Source organism: Myodes glareolus, chromosome 2, assembly GCF_982192425.1.
Source record: "Myodes glareolus chromosome 2, mMyoGla1.1, whole genome shotgun sequence".
NCBI lineage: Eukaryota > Metazoa > Chordata > Mammalia > Rodentia > Cricetidae > Myodes > Myodes glareolus.
In genome coordinates this window covers 127,171,419-127,188,805 of record NC_142027.1, presented here as the reverse complement: position 1 = coordinate 127,188,805, position 17,387 = coordinate 127,171,419, and the positions used below count along the sequence as shown (strand labels likewise).

The 17,387-nt window shown below is 49.7% G+C and overlaps 1 protein-coding gene across 14 annotated transcripts in view; it reads right to left on the bottom strand.

Moving 5' to 3' along the window:
• Window positions 1-752: 752 nt before the first annotated feature.
• Fbrsl1 (fibrosin like 1) overlaps window positions 753-17,387 on the bottom strand; it is an 83,704-nt gene continuing 67,069 nt past the window's right edge. For 4 of the 14 annotated variants that reach the window (XM_048447460.3, XM_048447463.3, XM_048447464.3 and 1 more), the window contains 13 exons: window positions 16,677-16,995; window positions 16,339-16,577; window positions 15,898-15,966; window positions 15,510-15,727; window positions 14,851-14,901; window positions 13,950-14,018; window positions 13,803-13,832; window positions 13,557-13,628; window positions 11,942-12,071; window positions 10,001-10,078; window positions 9,707-9,790; window positions 9,341-9,539; window positions 753-2,633 (listed from right to left, as the gene is read on the bottom strand). In XM_048447460.3, coding sequence (XP_048303417.3) covers window positions 1,802-2,633; window positions 9,341-9,539; window positions 9,707-9,790; window positions 10,001-10,078; window positions 11,942-12,071; window positions 13,557-13,628; window positions 13,803-13,832; window positions 13,950-14,018; window positions 14,851-14,901; window positions 15,510-15,727; window positions 15,898-15,966; window positions 16,339-16,577; window positions 16,677-16,995 — 2,390 coding nt within the window. In that variant the 3' untranslated portion in view covers window positions 753-1,801. Of the gene's footprint in view, window positions 2,634-3,485; window positions 3,650-9,340; window positions 9,540-9,706; window positions 9,791-10,000; window positions 10,079-11,941; window positions 12,072-13,556; window positions 13,629-13,802; window positions 13,833-13,949; window positions 14,019-14,850; window positions 14,902-15,509; window positions 15,728-15,802; window positions 15,967-16,338; window positions 16,578-16,676; window positions 16,996-17,387 lie in introns of all 14 variants that reach the window. The other 10 variants (XM_048447466.3, XM_085680166.2, XM_087903682.1 and 7 more) reach the window with 9 other exon arrangements.

Below are 17,387 nucleotides of genomic sequence, written 5' to 3'. Positions count from 1 at the left end.
GTCTCATTCATGTTAAGATTTTCTGGTGGTGCAGCTGCTTTAAGGCACTCCTTATTCTGTAAGAAAGTCCAAGCACTCTGCAGAACCCTACTTGGTTTGTCACTGGTATTCTATCACCCAGGCTTCCCACTCAGCAAGGTGACCTGATTAAAACTTTACTTCTAAGTCCAGACAGGACACAGTGACAGCTACATCAAGTCAGACGTACAGGTGGGTCCTGAGCTTCATCTATATGGGCAGGTGGCACTATCCTGCACACATACGGAAGGTCACTGGCTATCTCTTACCCCAGACATTTTAAGTTTTCATTTACTGGGCAAAGGGTTAACCTGGTTCTATGTGGTGCCAACAGGCAGGTCAGATACACCCATATATGGCAACATGTTCTAAAGAGCTGCAAGTCCCATGCACCAAAAGTGAGAAGTTGAAGAATGGGTTCCATGTAGAAAACCTGGCATCTCTGGTAATATGGCTGCTGTGGCCAGGATGGTTAGGGTTCATGTCACTTGGGCCAACCTGCAGTGAGTAGAGTTCCATGCAGATAGGGAGGGGGTGGTGCAGCAGAAGTGCTACCCACAAAAGGACAGCCCCAAGGGAAACAAAGGCTGCAGCAAGCAGCATGGACTGCCAGCCCCACACTGTCTCAGAATGCCCTCGAGGCACCTTGAAGCCCAGAGCCAAGCCTCATATCCCAGGGAAGGATAGAGACAGTGAGATACCTGCCTCAGAGCCACACAAGACACTGGACCACATTTTATCCAAATCAAGGCTGTATTTATCACTGTTGATTGGTAAGAAAACAGACTGTTTGGTTCAGTGGTGATAGTGGGGGTGGAGAGGGCAACACCAGACAGATGCTAGGAAGAAACTAATCTTTTTCTCAGAACCAACTTCTAAAATCCAGACAACGCGACACTAGGATTAAAATGTGGGCACAGGTTTGTCCTTGTAACTAGGGTCAGTCCTGAAGTCCACAGTGAGTCTAAAGAGATGCCCATAAGTGTGGCTCTCTGGGAGGTCTAACCACCCTGACAGGTGGCTCAGGAACTTTCCCCCCCTAACAACCTGTCTTGCCTCAGAGGCTTGCATAGTTGAAGGATAGTCGCTGCAGATACTCTGCTGAGTGTGTTCAACTGACAGCCAAGTGGGTTTTTGTGACCATGTACACAAATAACCAGAGGGATTTCTAGAAACTTGTTATAGACTGTCCAGGTTAAGAATTTAATAAGTTTTATAATTATATCAACAGAATATTTACATGTTTTTTTCTCTAAAAAAAAATCAAACCAAAGAAATCCTCTTACACCTATGCATAATAAGGCAGAAACCCCAAAGTTTTGTACATTATTATTATTATTTTAATATATATCTGTAACTTCGGTTCCAAGTACCAAGGGAAGGCCAGAGCCGGGCCTGAGTGTGGAGCCTCACAGTGCGCTAGACAGAAAGACTGTTTCTTTCCATAAATAAGACAAACTCTGGGGATCAAACGGAATCTGAGACGTGAAACTGTAAATCCCAAATAAAATTTCTTTTTTTCTTTTTTTGGTTCTTTAAAATGTTAGAGCACAAAATTAAGAAAAATACAAAACCATTAAAAATGCTTGTCACCTGTGTGTGTGGGGTACAAAGCTAAATTTTTCCCAGTGTCCTAACTGCAAGCTCGGAAAATGAAGTTACCCCCAGAAAAGAGTAAAGTCCTGGACTATGCAAGCCGCAGCGTGGAGCGAGCGGCGCTGCTCCTGGAATAGAGGATCTGTGCTCAGATCCCAGGTATTTAAGTCAGTCTGCTATGCTGGGACTACCGAGCCTCCACCTCAGGTGGGTTGCACGCCGCTGGCGAGTAGTCGCGCGCTTCGCCAGGCCCAAGCGCCAACGGCGTCGTCCTAGAGCGCGCTGGTGGCGTAGACACCCCGCTTGCAGCCACCAGTGGAGGAGGCGCCCCGAGTGCGGCGGTGGCCGGCGGGGTCCGGGCCAGGAACGTGCCGTGTAGCGCGCCAGGAGCCAGGCGCGGGTAATGCAGTGCTGGCAAGAGCGCAGTGCCCGAGGCGGGTGCGCACGCGCGCTCCAGCTCTTCCCGGCGCACCTCCCGCAGGAACTCCGGGTTGTAGTCGTGAGGCTCACGGTCGCGGTAGGTGCGCTCAGAGAGCTCGAAGGCAGCGGGGCCCGCAGCGGGCGGCGGGGCGGGAAAAGTGCGGCGCGGCAGTTCTAGGCCCCGATAGGTGTCGCGCGGCAGGTCCCACACAAAGCCCGATGTGCCCAGACCCAGATGTGTGGCTGTGGAGTGCACGCTGATGCCCGTGAGCTCCGGTGTCTCGTCTTCCCTGTGTTCCTCCTTTACCTTCACATCGCCCTGGGGTTGCTCAGGCGTCTGCTTCCCGGACTCCCGACCCAACAGGCAGTCATCCAGGGCTGCCTTGCAGTAGGGCGATGGAGGTCGTGCACCCTGTTTGGCACCATCCTCTTTGCCTGATGAGTGGCTCTCCTTGACCCGAGGCGAGGTCTCGCTCTCTGTGAGGATTCTAGGGAGGCCCAGCTCATCGGGGCCCTGCTGCAGGAGGCTGCTGATGGGGTGGCTCACTGGTGCTGCAGGCGAGTTGTGACTAAGCAGGTGCGTCTTCTCCAGGAGGTCCCTGGGGACAACAGGATAGAGCCATCACCTAGAGCATCAATAGCTCCTAGAAAGCTGTTTGTCAAGTTCCTGTGACCTCAATATTCCTGCTGTGTGGAGCCTCTGTATCCTGGGCTTCAGGGCTTGTCCAGTGTTAGAAGTGCTCTAACTGTAAACACACTGGTTGTGGACAATAGGATGCTCTCTAACATTCCTTCCCTGGTTATTAGATACAGTTCTCTATATTGTCCTGGGTGGCTGCAGCACGAAAAACTGCTCGGAGTTCTGCCACTTGGGGGCTGGGGAGGCAAGGCAACATGGCTCCCCAACCCTGGAATTTCCTGCTCAAAATTTAAGCATTCTCAGGTTTAGGGGTGTGCAGTTGCTTTGTAGTAGTTTAACTACAGATGCTGTCTGTTTTAAATTCCCTCAGCACCAGCCTAATAATGCAGGTCTCTAATTCCAGCTGAGAGGCATTCACTGGAGGACTAAAAGGTTCAAGACCACTATACAGTTCAAGGTTAGCCTGGGCCACTTGCCCTGGGGTTCTTGCTGTTCCCACCAAAGGGCTATAGGGGAGGATCCTGAAAAGGCTCTACATTCACTTTTCTGGTAGGGTCCCCAGCTATGCCTACAAGCAGGTTCTTTTCCCACATTTTGTTCTGTTTGTTTGGTTTTGAGACAGGGTTTCTCTGTGTAGCTTTGGAGCCTGTCCTGGAACTCTGAAGATCAAGCTGCCTTCGAACTCAAGAGATCCACCTGCCTTTGCCTTCTGAGTGCTGGGATTAAAAGTGTGTGTCACCACAGCCCAGCTCCTCCCACATTCACTCATAGTATGGAGAAGTCTAGGGCAGGCCCAGGGCTCTGTTCTCACCTAGATGACTGGTCAATTCTGCTCTCACCAGGCAAAGGACCCTGCTCCTTTGGTCTGGGGGCAGGAAAGAGCCTCCAGAGCCTGACCAGGGAGGGACCTCAGAGAGCACCCTAAGGAAGGTTGTGCGGGCTGCAGGAAGGCTGACATGATGACCTAGGAAGTCCCTGATAAAAACAACCTGCATTAGCATCTGCGGCTTTGAGAACCTTTCACCGCCAAAGTTCCCCTTCCTGCCTCATAAAGCCCCCAAGCTTCTGAACCTGGACATATACCCTCCACCCCCATCAAGAATGCTGCTTTTCACGTTCTGGTTGAAGGGCAAACTGTGTTTGTAGAGGTCATTCTCCTCTCACTTTCACACTGCCTTGACCAATCTAGAGCTTAACACTTGGTGCCAAGACCCAGGGGGCAGTTTGGGGGACCTACACCCCTTCCTCTGAATAATCTTTCCTCTAGCCCCTTACCCATCTACCTTTGCTGACATCTCTCACCCAGAGCTGCTCAGCTACTTGCTATCTGAAACCTCGGGTCTTTGCAGCCTTTGTCTTCATATGCAGTACAAATAACATTCTGAGGTTTTATTGAAATGTCATATAAACTCAAATGAGTCTTCCTGACCTGCCCACCTACCCTCCCTCTCTAACTACCAACCTCTAGAGCAGAAGCCAGGCCCCATACCAATCCATCAAACATCCACACATTGAAGTAAAATCTGGGTTGAGTTTACAAATGCCCTCAACTGACTCTCCGAGGTCCTCCAGCTTCCTGCCTCTGGCTTTGCCTGCCAGGTCACTGTAATTGGGGATGCCTGTTAGGTGACCACGTATTACCAGAAACAAGCTTCACACTCCCTAGCCTAAAATAGTGTACAAGATTTCCATTCTACACACGTTCGCTTGTCTTAAGCCTGAAGACATTAGTAAGCCTGTTGACTGAGGTGTGGACCCAGCACAAACTGGGCAATACTTTTCACTTTCAAAGTCTCACTGACTCAGAAAACTTCATAAAACAGAAGGGCAACTGTTATTTTGCTGACCTTCCCTGTCACCTGGGTACCCTGTCCCTTTAAGAGACAAGCTCCTGCAGGCAACGGTGGTGCACGCCTTTAATCCCAGCACTTGGGAGGCAGAGGCAGGTGGATCTCTGGGAGTTCGAGGCCATTACTGCCTCTTGCCCTTACCCTCCCCTCTCTATGTATCTCTTCACTCCATAATCCCCTTACCCATTAAATAAACTCAATACCCAAGATCTCTCTGCATGGCGTAGCTGTCTGTCTTCCATTGGCCAGGGGACCTGCCAGGGTCATGCCGCCATGAATCTTTTAGCAACAGTTCTGCAAGTCTCTTGTCTTCCTTTACTCCCGCCATTCCCTTTATTTCTCCATTTCTGGATATTAGGTGTTACTAGCTCACACTTTTTTTCCCCTTTGAGACAGGGTTTCTCTGTTTGTAGCTCTGGCTATCCTGGAACTTGCTTTGTAGGCCAGGCTGACCTCAAATCACAGAGATCTGTCTGCCTCTGCCTCCTGAATATTGGAATTGCCCTTCCCTATCAGACTTTTCTCCTACTCTGTCTCTATGCCACAGGGATGAACTGTAAAACGGATTTCTTTTTCTTGATACAAAAGGTCCAAGTAAGATCTGGGACCTCAGAAAGGGTGGTGGTGGTGCACACCTTTAATCCCAGCACTCAGGAGGCAGAGGCAGGTGATCTACAGAGTGAGTTCCAGGACAGGCAGGACTGTTTCACAGAAAAATCCTGTTTCAAAAAAAAACAAAAACAAACAAACAAAAAAGATCCGGGACCTCTTCCCGCCCAAGGGATCCCATAAATCCTGCTCAGAACAAAAAGACAGTTCTGGTCCATATGATTGTTGAAGGTTTAATTTATCCCAGGTGTGCCATGTGCCACAACAGACTCTGGTGCCAAACAGGAACTGCTGGTACCCCTCCCCCATCCTGAAACTGGTAATATTCCTAAGGGAGAGTCAGAAGTTATTCTTTACCTGGAGATAAATCTTTTCTTTTTTAACAAGCAAGCAAGCAAGCAAGCAAACAAACAAGCATCTTCATCCTTTTCCTTCTCTTGTCTATTCTGCAACCCTGAGTGAGAAATCATGTTGGGATCTATCAGCTACTCTATCAGCTACCCAAGGACCCTGTTTCTTCAAGCTGAAACTATGACATTTTCCTGTTTATTTTGCTATTTGGGCCTGCCATAGGTACCATCGCCTTCTGTATCCATCCATATTAACTAAGATCCACCTGGCTCTATCTAATTGGTAATTGATGAACCAGCCCCATCTTGGGCTTGAAAGCCATTTAAAAAAAAAAGTCAGTGAAATGATTTCTAATGATATTCTGCTATACTCATAGATTGTTGCCTAGCCCAGTGGTCATCAGAGAGCCTTCATCTAGCAACTGATGGAAACAGATGCAGAGACCCACAACCAAATATTAAGCAGAGCTTGGAGAATTCTGTGGACGAGGGAGAGATTTGTAGAAGCCAGAATGGTCAAGGACATCATAAGAAAACCCACAGAATCAACTAACCTGGACTCATAGGGTTTCACTGAGACTAAATCAACAACCAGGGCGCCTGCGTGGGACTGGCCTATGTCCTGTGCACATATATTCCAGTTGTGTAACTTGGTCTTCTTGTAGGACCCCTAACAATAGTAGCAGGGACTGTCTCTGACTTTATTGCCTTGTTTGGGACCCTTTCCTCCTCCTGGGTTGCTTCATCCAGCTTTAATAGAAGAGAAGGTGCCTAGTCTCAATACACCTTGATATGCCATGGCTGGTTGATATCCATGGGAGGCCTGCCCCTTTCTGAAGAGAAATGGAGGAGGAGTGAATGGAGGTGGGAAGATATATGGGAGGGACTGGGAGGAGAGGAAGGAGGATAAATATTGGTCAAAATGTAAAAATAAAAAAACAAAACATCAAAGGAAGATACAATAAAAAAAAATAAAAATAGAAAAAGACAAACTAGGCTCCTTCCTGCTTATGATCAAATTTCGGTTTCTTTTTTTTTTTTCTTGGTTTTTCGAGACAGGGTTTTTCTTTAGCTTTTGGAGCCTGTCCTGAAACTTGCTCCGAAACCAGGCTGGCCTTGAACTCACAGAGATCCGCCTGCCTCTGCCTCCGGAGTGCTGGGATTAAATGCATGTGCCACCACTGCCTGGCCAAGTTTCAGTTCCTTAAAGATTGGGCTATGCTCCATCTATAACCTTAACTTCAAGCGGTTCTGTACTTCCTGCTCCAGGAGACAGCAACCATGTCTTTGTTTCAAAAGGTTGTTATGACCACCTTGTTATTTTCTGCTTCTATAACCCTGCATTTGCCTGCCAAATTCCCCATTTGGAAACTCCCTTCCCCAGAGCTATAAAAAGCCTTATCTTTGCCCATATATATAATGCTGACCTCTTGAACCTCGCCTTAGGGAGGCAGTCTGTGTATGCGAATAAAAAAAAGTTTCCTTTAATTAACTGTTTAAGCTAGGTGTGGTGATCTATTTATTCCCTTAATACCAGCATTTGGGGGACAGAGGCAGGTGGGTCCCTGTGAGTTTGAGGCAGCCTGATCTACAGAGCAAGATACAGGACAGCCAAGGCTACACAGAGAAACCCTGTCTTGACAAACAAAACAAAAACCAGTAATATCAGTCTCAAAAAACCAAACCAAACAAAACAACAACAAAAAACCCCAGTAACAACATCAGATGTCTAAGATATGTATGTATGTATCCATAACTTTAATGTTTTGTTTTTGACAGTGTGGTGGTCTGAATAAGAATGACCCCCATAGGGTCATATAGGTATGACTTTGTTGGAGAAATTGTTATTGGGATAGGCTTTAAGGTTTCAAAATTCTATGCCAGGCTCAGACTATTTCTCAGTCTCTTACTTTCCTTTGCTTTTGGATCAAGATGTAGCTCTCAGCTACTATTCCAGCACCATGCTTGCTGCCAGGATGATAATGGACTAATCCTCTGAGATTGTAAACAAGCCCTCAATCAATTGCTTTCTTGTATAAGAATTGCAGTCATGGTGTCTCTTCACAGCAATAGAACAGTGGCTAAGATAGAAATTGGTACAAGGATTAGGGTATTACTGTGACAGGCCCAACCATGCTGCTTGTTGGGAGTAGTATAAAAGACTTTGGGATTTTAGACTAGAGAGTGGTTGAATGCTCTAGTGGGGCCATTCTGGTAGGAGCACAGACATCGGTACTGAGGGTGATATGAGTTGCCATGGCTCAGCTCAAGATGTTTCAGAGGGGAAGAATATTAATAAGTGGCCCTGAAGAATATTAATAAGTGGCTTTTTGCCCTGTCCTAAAAATCTGCCTGAGGCTCAGCTGTTAATTAATGGTGCTGGCAGAGGAGAATTCCTAGTATTGTCATGTGGCCATTAGCGATTACTCTTATGCCAGCTGGACAAAGAGAAATACAAACTATACAATGTGAGAAGAAAAGGAGCAATAGGAAGTGTAACAGAGCCAAGTCCAGTGCTCAAGGAGATAAAAAAAGTTTAAAAAGCCTGATGCTAAGTGAAATAAAGGGAGCTATGACCTCACAGAAAGCCACCATATAGCTAAGTTTCCAGCTGCTTAAAAGGAACGAAAGGAAAGCTGAAGCAGTGAAGGAAACCACTGAACACAGAAGCTGATGCAGATGTAACTGAAGGAGGGGCCATATTCCAGCCCTAGCAAGCAGCAGAAGCTGGTAGCTTTGACCACGTGGTTCTGGCGTCAGAGTCAAGGATACAAGACAGGAGTTGTGGAATCTCCCTCTATGGGTAAGCTGCTAGGCCAGGCACATGTCAGGGGTGTCCCTGCTTGGAGACCCAGAGAGGCCATTGAATGAACCTGTGAAGGTTACAGATTCTACCTCACTCATATAACACAGTCCAAGGATGCATGCTGTCACCAAATGGCTGTTGTATGTTCTGGACCTTTCCCGCCTGTTAAATTTTATTGTGGCTCCTTAGATTGACCCTCCTCTGAGACACGCCCCCTTTGCCAGCTATGAAGCAGTTAGGTGAGCTGTGTACCAAACCCCTGACAGCAGTTAGATAACCCGTAAAAAAGGACTGATGGGCCGTCTAACTCATTCTTGTTTGTTTGTTTGTTTATTTGTTTTGTTTTTCTCGAGACAAGGCTTCTCTTCTTGGAGTCTGCTCTGGCTGGCCTCAAACTTATGTAGCTCTGTCTGCCTCTGCCTCCCTAGTGCTGGGCCCCAACTCATTCTTCTTGCCACTCTGGGCATTTTTTTCTTTCAGAACTCAGAACTAAAATAGCTGGATTGAATTAACCTCTCTGTCTGGCCAGCTCTCATAAAACCTTAAAGAAATTTCAGATCAGCTTAATATCCTTCAGGACTACCTAGTTTCTTTGGCTGCCAAAATTAAAGAGGATTTGTTGTCTACCCCACCCCTTCAATATTTGTTCCTGGGATCTGGAATGAAGGGTTAATGGACCTAAAAACCTTAGATAAGCTGAGAGACTCCAGAAGGTAAGTGGACATACTGAGAACATCTACAGGCAGTAAGGAGCTGGAGTACAGTGCGAGGTCAACAGACCCACTTTTGTTAGTATTTACAGCTTTAAGATCGAAAGGGAATAGACCTGCAGATGGAATCTTCCACCCCAAAAGTTCCCTTTTCTGCCCTGTAAAACCTCCAAGTTCGCTATACCTGTGTGCAGTCTCCTCTCCCATGGAGACTTAAGGACAAGTTCCTTCTATAGAGGTCGGTCTCCTTTTATTTTCGTGCTGTTTCTTTGATCAACCCCAATCTAACAGACTAAACAAGTAAGAAAACAAGCCAGGATCTCGGGGCCAGATGAACTCACCGCTCATGCGCTTCCTGGCCTTTGTCAGGCTCTCGGTCGTAGTTGGTCAGGGTTGAGAAGCGCTCTGTATCCATTGGCTTGGGCCATGGGGGCGGAGTAGGAAAAGAAGACGGTGCCCGGTGCAGTCGGTTCCAGGAATCATGGGGACTGGGCAGGCCAAGCAAAGCTGTGCCCTCCTTGGAGGCAAAGATGCTGCCCCCTGGTATGAAGCAGGAGATGAGGACAGAGGACCAGGAGTGTGAGCTAGGCAAGATGCCAACACTGTAACCCTAACAGGTTGCGAGAAGCCTTAGCCTAGAGGGAGGTCAGTGTGCAGGACAGACAGGAGGGTGAGGGACAGTGGAATGGATGTGGTGAGACACTCACTCAGTGCATGGCTGCCCAGACCTCCAAAAGCGTGGCTGCCCAGGCTCCCCAGGCCTCCAAAGGTGCTGGATCTGCTGAAGGTGTCTGTAGGGGTGAGGGAAGGGCAACAAGGGGTCAGGAATCTGCAAGGCTTCCACCCTGCCCAAGACTGAAAGGGTGGCCCAGGAACACCTTAGTCTGGGCAGGTGCCACCTATATTGATCTGAGAGGTTGTGGGACCTCCTTCCCACCCATTCACATCCCTCTAGCCGTGAAGTGTGTGGAAGATGCCACCCAGGTTTCTCGATCACCTACCTGTTAGATGACTAGAGGGCAGGAAGCTGCCATGATGAGCTGAGGGTCCAAATGGGTTGGCGGTTGGATGAGTGACACCTAGGTGGGGGGTAGCCAGGCTGACAAGAGCTTCCAGACCTGGGACCTCCTGCCTCTAGTGTTGGGTTACAGGTAGAGAACCCCAGTTTTACATTGGGACCCCCTATCTTCCATTCTCTCACCTCTACATCACTGTACAGGTGTATGGTTAGATTTAGATTATGAGATTGGAATTCAGCCTGGTCCCCAGGTCTGGGGCCCCAAGGTATGCACAGGCAGTGGTACTCACTATAGTGGAGCTCCCCGAGAAAGAAGCCAAGATGTGGATAAAAATGGAGAGGGAAGGCCTAAGTAAGTGAGCCATAATGGGACTGATCCCCAAGGTAGTTACCCCAGAGCTTAAAACTGGAGCAAAAATTGATCCTGGCTAACCCAAGGGAGGCAGCCGGTCTTGGGTCCATAGTCTTGGGTATGCCCTCTATTTTCTAGCTAAATGAAAATTTTAAATGAGTAATGAGTAAGAAACAAAACACTCAGAAATGCTTCTATAACTCCTAAACACCTTGTTGGTAGGTTAGAAGATGATACCAGAAAGGAATGAATTCCCTTTCCTGTGTCGTCTCGTCTCAATCCCAGTTAAAAAAAAAAAAAATCAGCTGTTCGGTGGATACTAGGCAGGTTTAAGAAATAGAGAACTTAGGCAATCAGAGAAAAAAATATAGCCTAATAAAAACAATTTTAAAAAAAGATTAAAAAAGAAACAGAGAACTTTGGGAAGCGGGGAGAAGGTAGTGATCATCCAAGATAAGAAATTGAAGGATGGAGGCCAGCTAAAGAACATGACACTAAGGTATGTTCTGGGGCTTGAGTCAGCACTGTCAGCCTATCATGCTAACAAAGGTAAAAACATGCTTGCTCTCATTCACCTACAGGTGGTCACCAAGTGGGAAGAAGATGAAAAGGACTAGGGTAGGCTGGGCAGTGGTAGCGCATGCCTTTAATCCCAGCACTGGGGAGGCAGAGGCAGGTGGATCTCTGTGAGTTTGAGGCCAGCCTGGTCTATAAAGCAGATGACAAAGCCATTACACAGAGAAACTGTTTTGAAAAACCACAAAACTAAAAGAATGACTGAATGAATAAATAAATAAGAAGGAAGAAAAGGACTAGGGTAGCGAGAGATCTGAGGTGACAGACCTGAGACCTGCTTGTGGAAGAAGAGGGATCCTGCAGAGGGAATAGCAGACAGCATTCACATATGTTTATGTACACATGTGTGCATACATACAGGCTGAATAACATTCTCAAAGAAGCCTGAAATTGATGCTGACCCTTGTCTCTACCAATATCTGAGTGCAGATTTTGAGTCTGAGACGTTCCTTTTATGCCTGTAACTGAAGGGCAGCCTATACTTGTATCTAGACTTTATCCATATAGCCTCATGCTAACTTTTTCTTCCTGGAGACTAAGGATCTGGATACATGTCAGGCAGATGTCCTCAAAAGACCCTGGGCATTGAGGAAAGAAAGCACATAACTCCACACTGCCATGTACTTAGGGAAGGCTGGGACACAGGTTTTTGGGAACAGTTCCCTGCATGTGGAGACAAACCAGATACCGTCCTAGGTATGTTGAGTTTAGAGAAGATAGGGCACCAAGGATGAGGGATGCCAGGATGGGGAGGAACCAGATCACCAAGTATTAAGTTATGTAGGATAGAGGCCCAGTGGATACACACTGGCTAGGGCCTTCAGGAACTAGCACCAGGGCACCACAGTATATGAGCTGGCTTTGGGAAGGTTGGGGACTTGGGCCTGGGACCAGAGGTAGATATAAAGAACACTGTGCAAGGGCCCTGGAGAGTTCTCTTACTCCCAACACAGGAGAAGACGGATGACCCCTGATCCCAGCTACCTTTGATCTCACCTGTGCTGGAGAAGAGGGGCCTGGCCAGGTCCTGTGGGTAGTGGAACCCAGAGAACATGCCTGGGGCGGGGGGCCGGCTGAAAAGGTCCAGCTTTGTGCCAACCTCCAGCTTGTGGGGGTCCAGCTGCATCTGCAAGGGAACAGAGTGTGTACCAAGGCTGTGTGCAAGGGCTTGGATATTGCTCAAGGTAAAGCCTCAACTGATAATCTGGACTAAACAGGGACTTCACTGGAGGTACCTCCTGAGGAACAGGAGGTAAGGGGAAGGAAAGGTAGTTTTAGTGGGTTTCATCTGTTACAGAAAAACTAAAACCTTCCTATAATATGCAATGCATGGAGTCACAACGACACACTCCACTTTTATATCAGAGCTTTCAATCGTTGTACCCTTATATAACAGCATATTTGTATATATCATATCACAGAAAATATCTTATTTAGAATTCACAAAATTCAGTTGGAAAAGCATATCTATAGGCCAAAGTTGTTCCAAGCATGTTTAGTTTCCAACAGTGTACTTTATGTTTAACAATAGAAATCTAGAGTAGTAAGATGGTTTAGTAGGTAAAGGCTCCTTCCTGCTTTCAAGGCTGAGCACCGGAGTTCAAACTTTAGGACCTACATGGTAGATAGAGAGATCCAACTCTTACATGTTGTCCTCTGACCTCCACATGCATGCCATGGAATACATGTATTGCATGTGCAGATGCACAAATGTGTATACACACACACATACGTAAAAATATACAAAACCCCCAAACCATGACTCTATTAAAATTATATAGACCTAAGGTACCTATCCTCCTTTGAGCTGGCCATCCCTTCAGGGCTCTGTGGCCAGAGGCTACACCGAGTGTGGCTCTGAAGACCATAAGGACAAAGTCACTGTCCTTCTCCCCTTGCTTGTATGACCTGCCCTGCCACACCTTGCTATGGCCGGCATTTGGGAGGGGTCACGGTTCTCCCATTTCATAAAGTATGTTACTGAATGTGTGTGAGGGTGGTGTTTGCATATCACCACGGGAGTCCCCTGTAATAGAGGCGCAAGTGGGAAGTATGTAGACCTTATGTCTATAGATGCCTATCCAACTAGGGTCACAAACTAATCTCAGCGAGTGAGAACCAAGCCCTTATTCTCCAAGGGATCACCAGGGATCACTCAGGAATCTCTGTAGTCACACTCCTGGAAATCCACACTGCCAGCACCTATCCACCCCCACCTAAGCGTGTGCACTGGAATATAAACAGCACTCTCTCGGGAGTCCCTTTCTGTTGACTTCTTTAAGGTCTTTTAGGAGATAATGATTTTGACAACCACACAAAAGGTGCAGTGCATCCTGGGTAACATCTGTATTAGATTGTCCTGATTGCAAAGAACCTCTCCTACTCCCAGCCCACCCACCACTGCCCATTAGACACCTGTGCACATGCATGTGGCCCTCATCCATGGTCTCTGCACTGTTTTCCCTACCTAGGTTCCTCCCGAGCCGTTCCATGAGTTCTCCTCACTGCAACCTTGGAGCTTGTCAGAGCCTCTCCTTACACACCCTACAGTCCTCCCAAGTGGCCCCACCAGGGAGGCCCCAGCAAGTGCGCCCGCCTGGCCCGGCCTCACCTTCATCTTCTGCTGCTGGTGGTAGATCTGCCAGGCGATCTGCACGTGTACCGCACACCACTTCCCTGGTTTCTGTGGCAGGACCGGGATGTGCTCAGAGAGCCCAGCGCCTCTTCCCAGGTCTCATCTTCCCCAGATTCCTATCATCAGGACCACCCAAAGGCCACCCAGGAGAGAACCGGAGTCCTTCCCAGCCACAGCCCTGGGTGTGCTTCCAACTCCTCTTCCCAACATGCACTCACTCACCCTGACTGTTGTCCGGTATGGATCAGGCACCTAGGAAGAACAGGAGAGATGAGTCATGTCCAGGTTCTTTGGGAGCACAGGACCAGGGTTGGGAGAGACAGCATCTGAGTGTATGTTGCCAACTACATAGTGAATGCCAACACCTACCCCAGGGGCTTTCTGCAGGAAAGTGTGAACCGCACTGGCCCGGCCTGTTATCTCGATTGAGTTTGAAGTCTGAAGGTACAGGCAGAGAGGAAGAGAGAGCATGAGTGAACCCACACACTGAGAAGGAAGGAAGCAGGAAGCCTCTTGGAGCCCCAAGTTCGGGGATGGACCATGCTTTGGCCTGCTGGTTGGACCCTGTATACTGTTACCATCTCATCATAGCACACCTCCCCTTTAGTCAAAAGGACTCGCCAAAGCTTATGACATCACTAAGGAGAGTGAACTGCCTCACTGTGATAAGCACCTATATACCATGGATAAGACAGTACTTAGGGGAAGGCAGCTAGCCCAGTCCTTAACCCTGGAGATTTGGGGAGCTGCTGGATAAACATAGGTGGGTTTGTGAGATGGGGCCCACATTCCCTATTTGGAGGGAGAGGCCATGAAACCTCTCCTGTTCAGCTCCTGGCTCTTCCACTCCTTCTCTCCTGTGAATGTCAGGTGGACAACTGCAGCACTGCTCAGAAGCAGCCTTTCTGACTGCAAACAGGCCCAGACCAGCAGGGGCCGCTTTCAATAAAAGCTGGAGCTACTCTAGCCCTGCCCCATGCCCCAGACCCACCCACCTGCCAGTCACCTCCCCGCCAAGAACAGCTGAAATCAGGCTGAAAAGCACCCTGTAGAGACCCAAAGGGGCCAGGGTGCACAAGCAGGGCGGGCAGCCCAGGGATTGGGAGAGGGAAGGGCTGCAAGAGAGACAGAGTTCTGGGCTGTGGGCCCCACATGGTGGAGGGCCCTTGAGCACGGTGTCTCCCTCAGCACCCAGAAGGAAACACAGAAAAATCTGTAATTCCCCACATCCCAAGCAGACAGTAAGGTGCACTTGAGCATTGGGACTCACGTTGGAATGTCGGAAGTAGGGGCTGTCCAGCTTGGGAGAGAACTTGTCAAACTGCAAGGGAAGAAAGCAAAGGGAAGCCTTCCTGTACAGGCCTGATGTCCTCCAGTGACCCAGAACCCACCCACGACTGGGTTGGGTAGTGACCAGGATGGCATTGCCTTTTCTGAAGCAGGTGGCCTGGTGTCACTTGGCTCCTAGAGAGCACTGGTTTCTGGCCCTGTGGGGCCCAGGCTCCTGGTTCAGAGGTTTGTGTGGACCCAGCTTGGGGGCTCTAGGTAAGGGTGTAGGCATGTAGCCCTGGTGGAAAAGCTATGAACGACTGGGGCTGCTCACAGAGAGACGAAATGGCTGCACTCAACCAAGTGGAAACAGACTAAGGAACACACAAGGGGGCTGTAATGGACTGGTTCTTGCAGCCCTATCCTGTCTAGGCTCCAGACTTGGTGTCAGGCCTAGGACCCAGCACAGTTGCAGCCAGCTGAGGCTCATAGTCCAGCACCCAGCGTGGTAGTCAAGTAGGGTCTACATACACACAGGCAGGAGACATTGGGACTGCCTGCTCAGGGCCTATGTGCATAAGAATGAGTGTGCGTCTATAGGTACAGCTGCCTGTCCCGCCCAGCCCGCCCCACCAGCAGCCAGCACTTGGGCCTACGCACGGGCGAGGGTGCACTGGGTGGCATGAGCGGCGTCGGGGGCAGGCCAGCGAAGGGGGCAAATGTGTGTTGGTGCTGGTGTGTGTGCTGGTGCGTGTGCTGATGCGTGTGCTGGTGGAATTCAGCCCGCAGCAGAGCCCCCGGGCCCAGGGAGGCACCAGGCCGCTCGGTGTTCTGCACCAGAAACCGCGTGTTCAGCTCTTGCCTGAGCAGTTCATGATCTACAAGAGAAAAAGAGAGAGAGACAGAGAGGCACGTCGGCCGCGGGCTCCCAGCGGGGCAAGGCGGATAGTCACCTGGCACTCCCGGGGTCGGCAGCCCAAACCGTGATGGCCGCTAGCAACGTGCTGGCCCAAGGGTGGAGATAAGAGAAGAGCCTGTGACCAAGTACCAATCAGAATCCCCGAATGAGGCTGGCAATACATGATTGGCTGGTTGAATGAGATCAACAGGCTGGCATCTAGAGGCAAGGAGAGAAGTCTGTGAGCCCTGTCCCATGTGGCCCACTGCCAGGGCCGGGATACTTGTCCCCTGTAAGATGGCTGGCTGCTTCCATTCAGAAATCCTCCAGAGATGAAAAATTAGTGAAAGTTCCAGCCAGGGGTAAGGTGGGGGGTGGGGGGGGAGGACACAACTTGCGCCCACTCGGGATCTTCTGGAGGTTGGGAGCGCAAACGCAGGGTAGGTAGGGGCTGCCTGCACTTGACTGGTGAGTCTTCTAAGACCCAACCCCCAGGAAATGGTCAGCCCACGAACTTCCTGGGATCTTCACCACTTCCGTCTTGCCCCAGGGCCCCATCAAGGTTAAGGGCACACTGGGTGTAATACCTACCGGCAGGGTGTCCTGGGATGACCAGGCTGCTGGCAGGCAATGCTGGGGGCGGGGGCAGTGTTGGGGGGGCAGCAAACATTGCTGCAGCGTGGTGCTGGTGCTGCGCCTGGGACCTGAGCGCCAGGTGTGAGGTAGACAGGTGGGGGCCAGGGCCATGTGGCGACAGTGTCACGTGCTGTGACAGTGTCACGTGCTTCGCCAGGCCCAGAGGGGTGCCGCTGACTGTATTGCTGCTCCTGCTGCAGGACACAGGGTTCAATGGTATCCTTTCTCTCAAAACCTGGTTGTCCCGTAGCCACACACCCCCACCCCAGGACATGGTCTCATCCACTCCCAACCTGAGGCTGTGCAGGTGCAGGCTGTTGGGTGCCACCTGGCCAGAGCCAGAGCCCACAAAGGCGCCCAAGGACAGAGGCACGTGTGTTGGGAGTGAGCCACGATGCTGCGGGGTGAGCTGTGGCTGAGAGATGTGGTGAGGTACTATGGGGGCTTCCCTCTTCACCAGGGGGCTGTCCCGAGCTTCTGGCAGAGGTCCTGAGGGCGCCGGTGCTGTGTCAGGCAGTAAAGACTCGGTGCTGAGCTCACGGCTGCGCTCCAGGCCTGACACCTTGGGCACTGCCCCGGCCTTGGCCTCTGACTTCTCACCTTTCCCAGAGCCTGCAGAGAAAGGGTGGGTGTGCTGTTGGACCTGGTCCTATGTACCCAAATGCCACCTACCAGTAGCCAGAATGTCTAGACCTTGCCAGTGCTCCTGACACAGTTTCAAAGGTCTGGCAATGACCTCTATAACCAACAGGGAAACATGAACAGATATAAGTCATGTGACCTCAGGTAATGAACATAGGTGAGCTCAGCCTCTGCCCTGGTGCTCAACCCAGGTCCTTTTCATAACTCCAGAATTCTAGGCTCCAAAGGACAGGTGTTACTGCCTCCCCCACCCCCTTTTTTCTTTTAGTTTTTCGAGACAGGGTCTCTCTGTCTCTCTTTGCTGTTCTGGAACTTGCTCTGTAGATCAGGCTGGCCTCGACCTCAGATATCCTCCTGCCTCT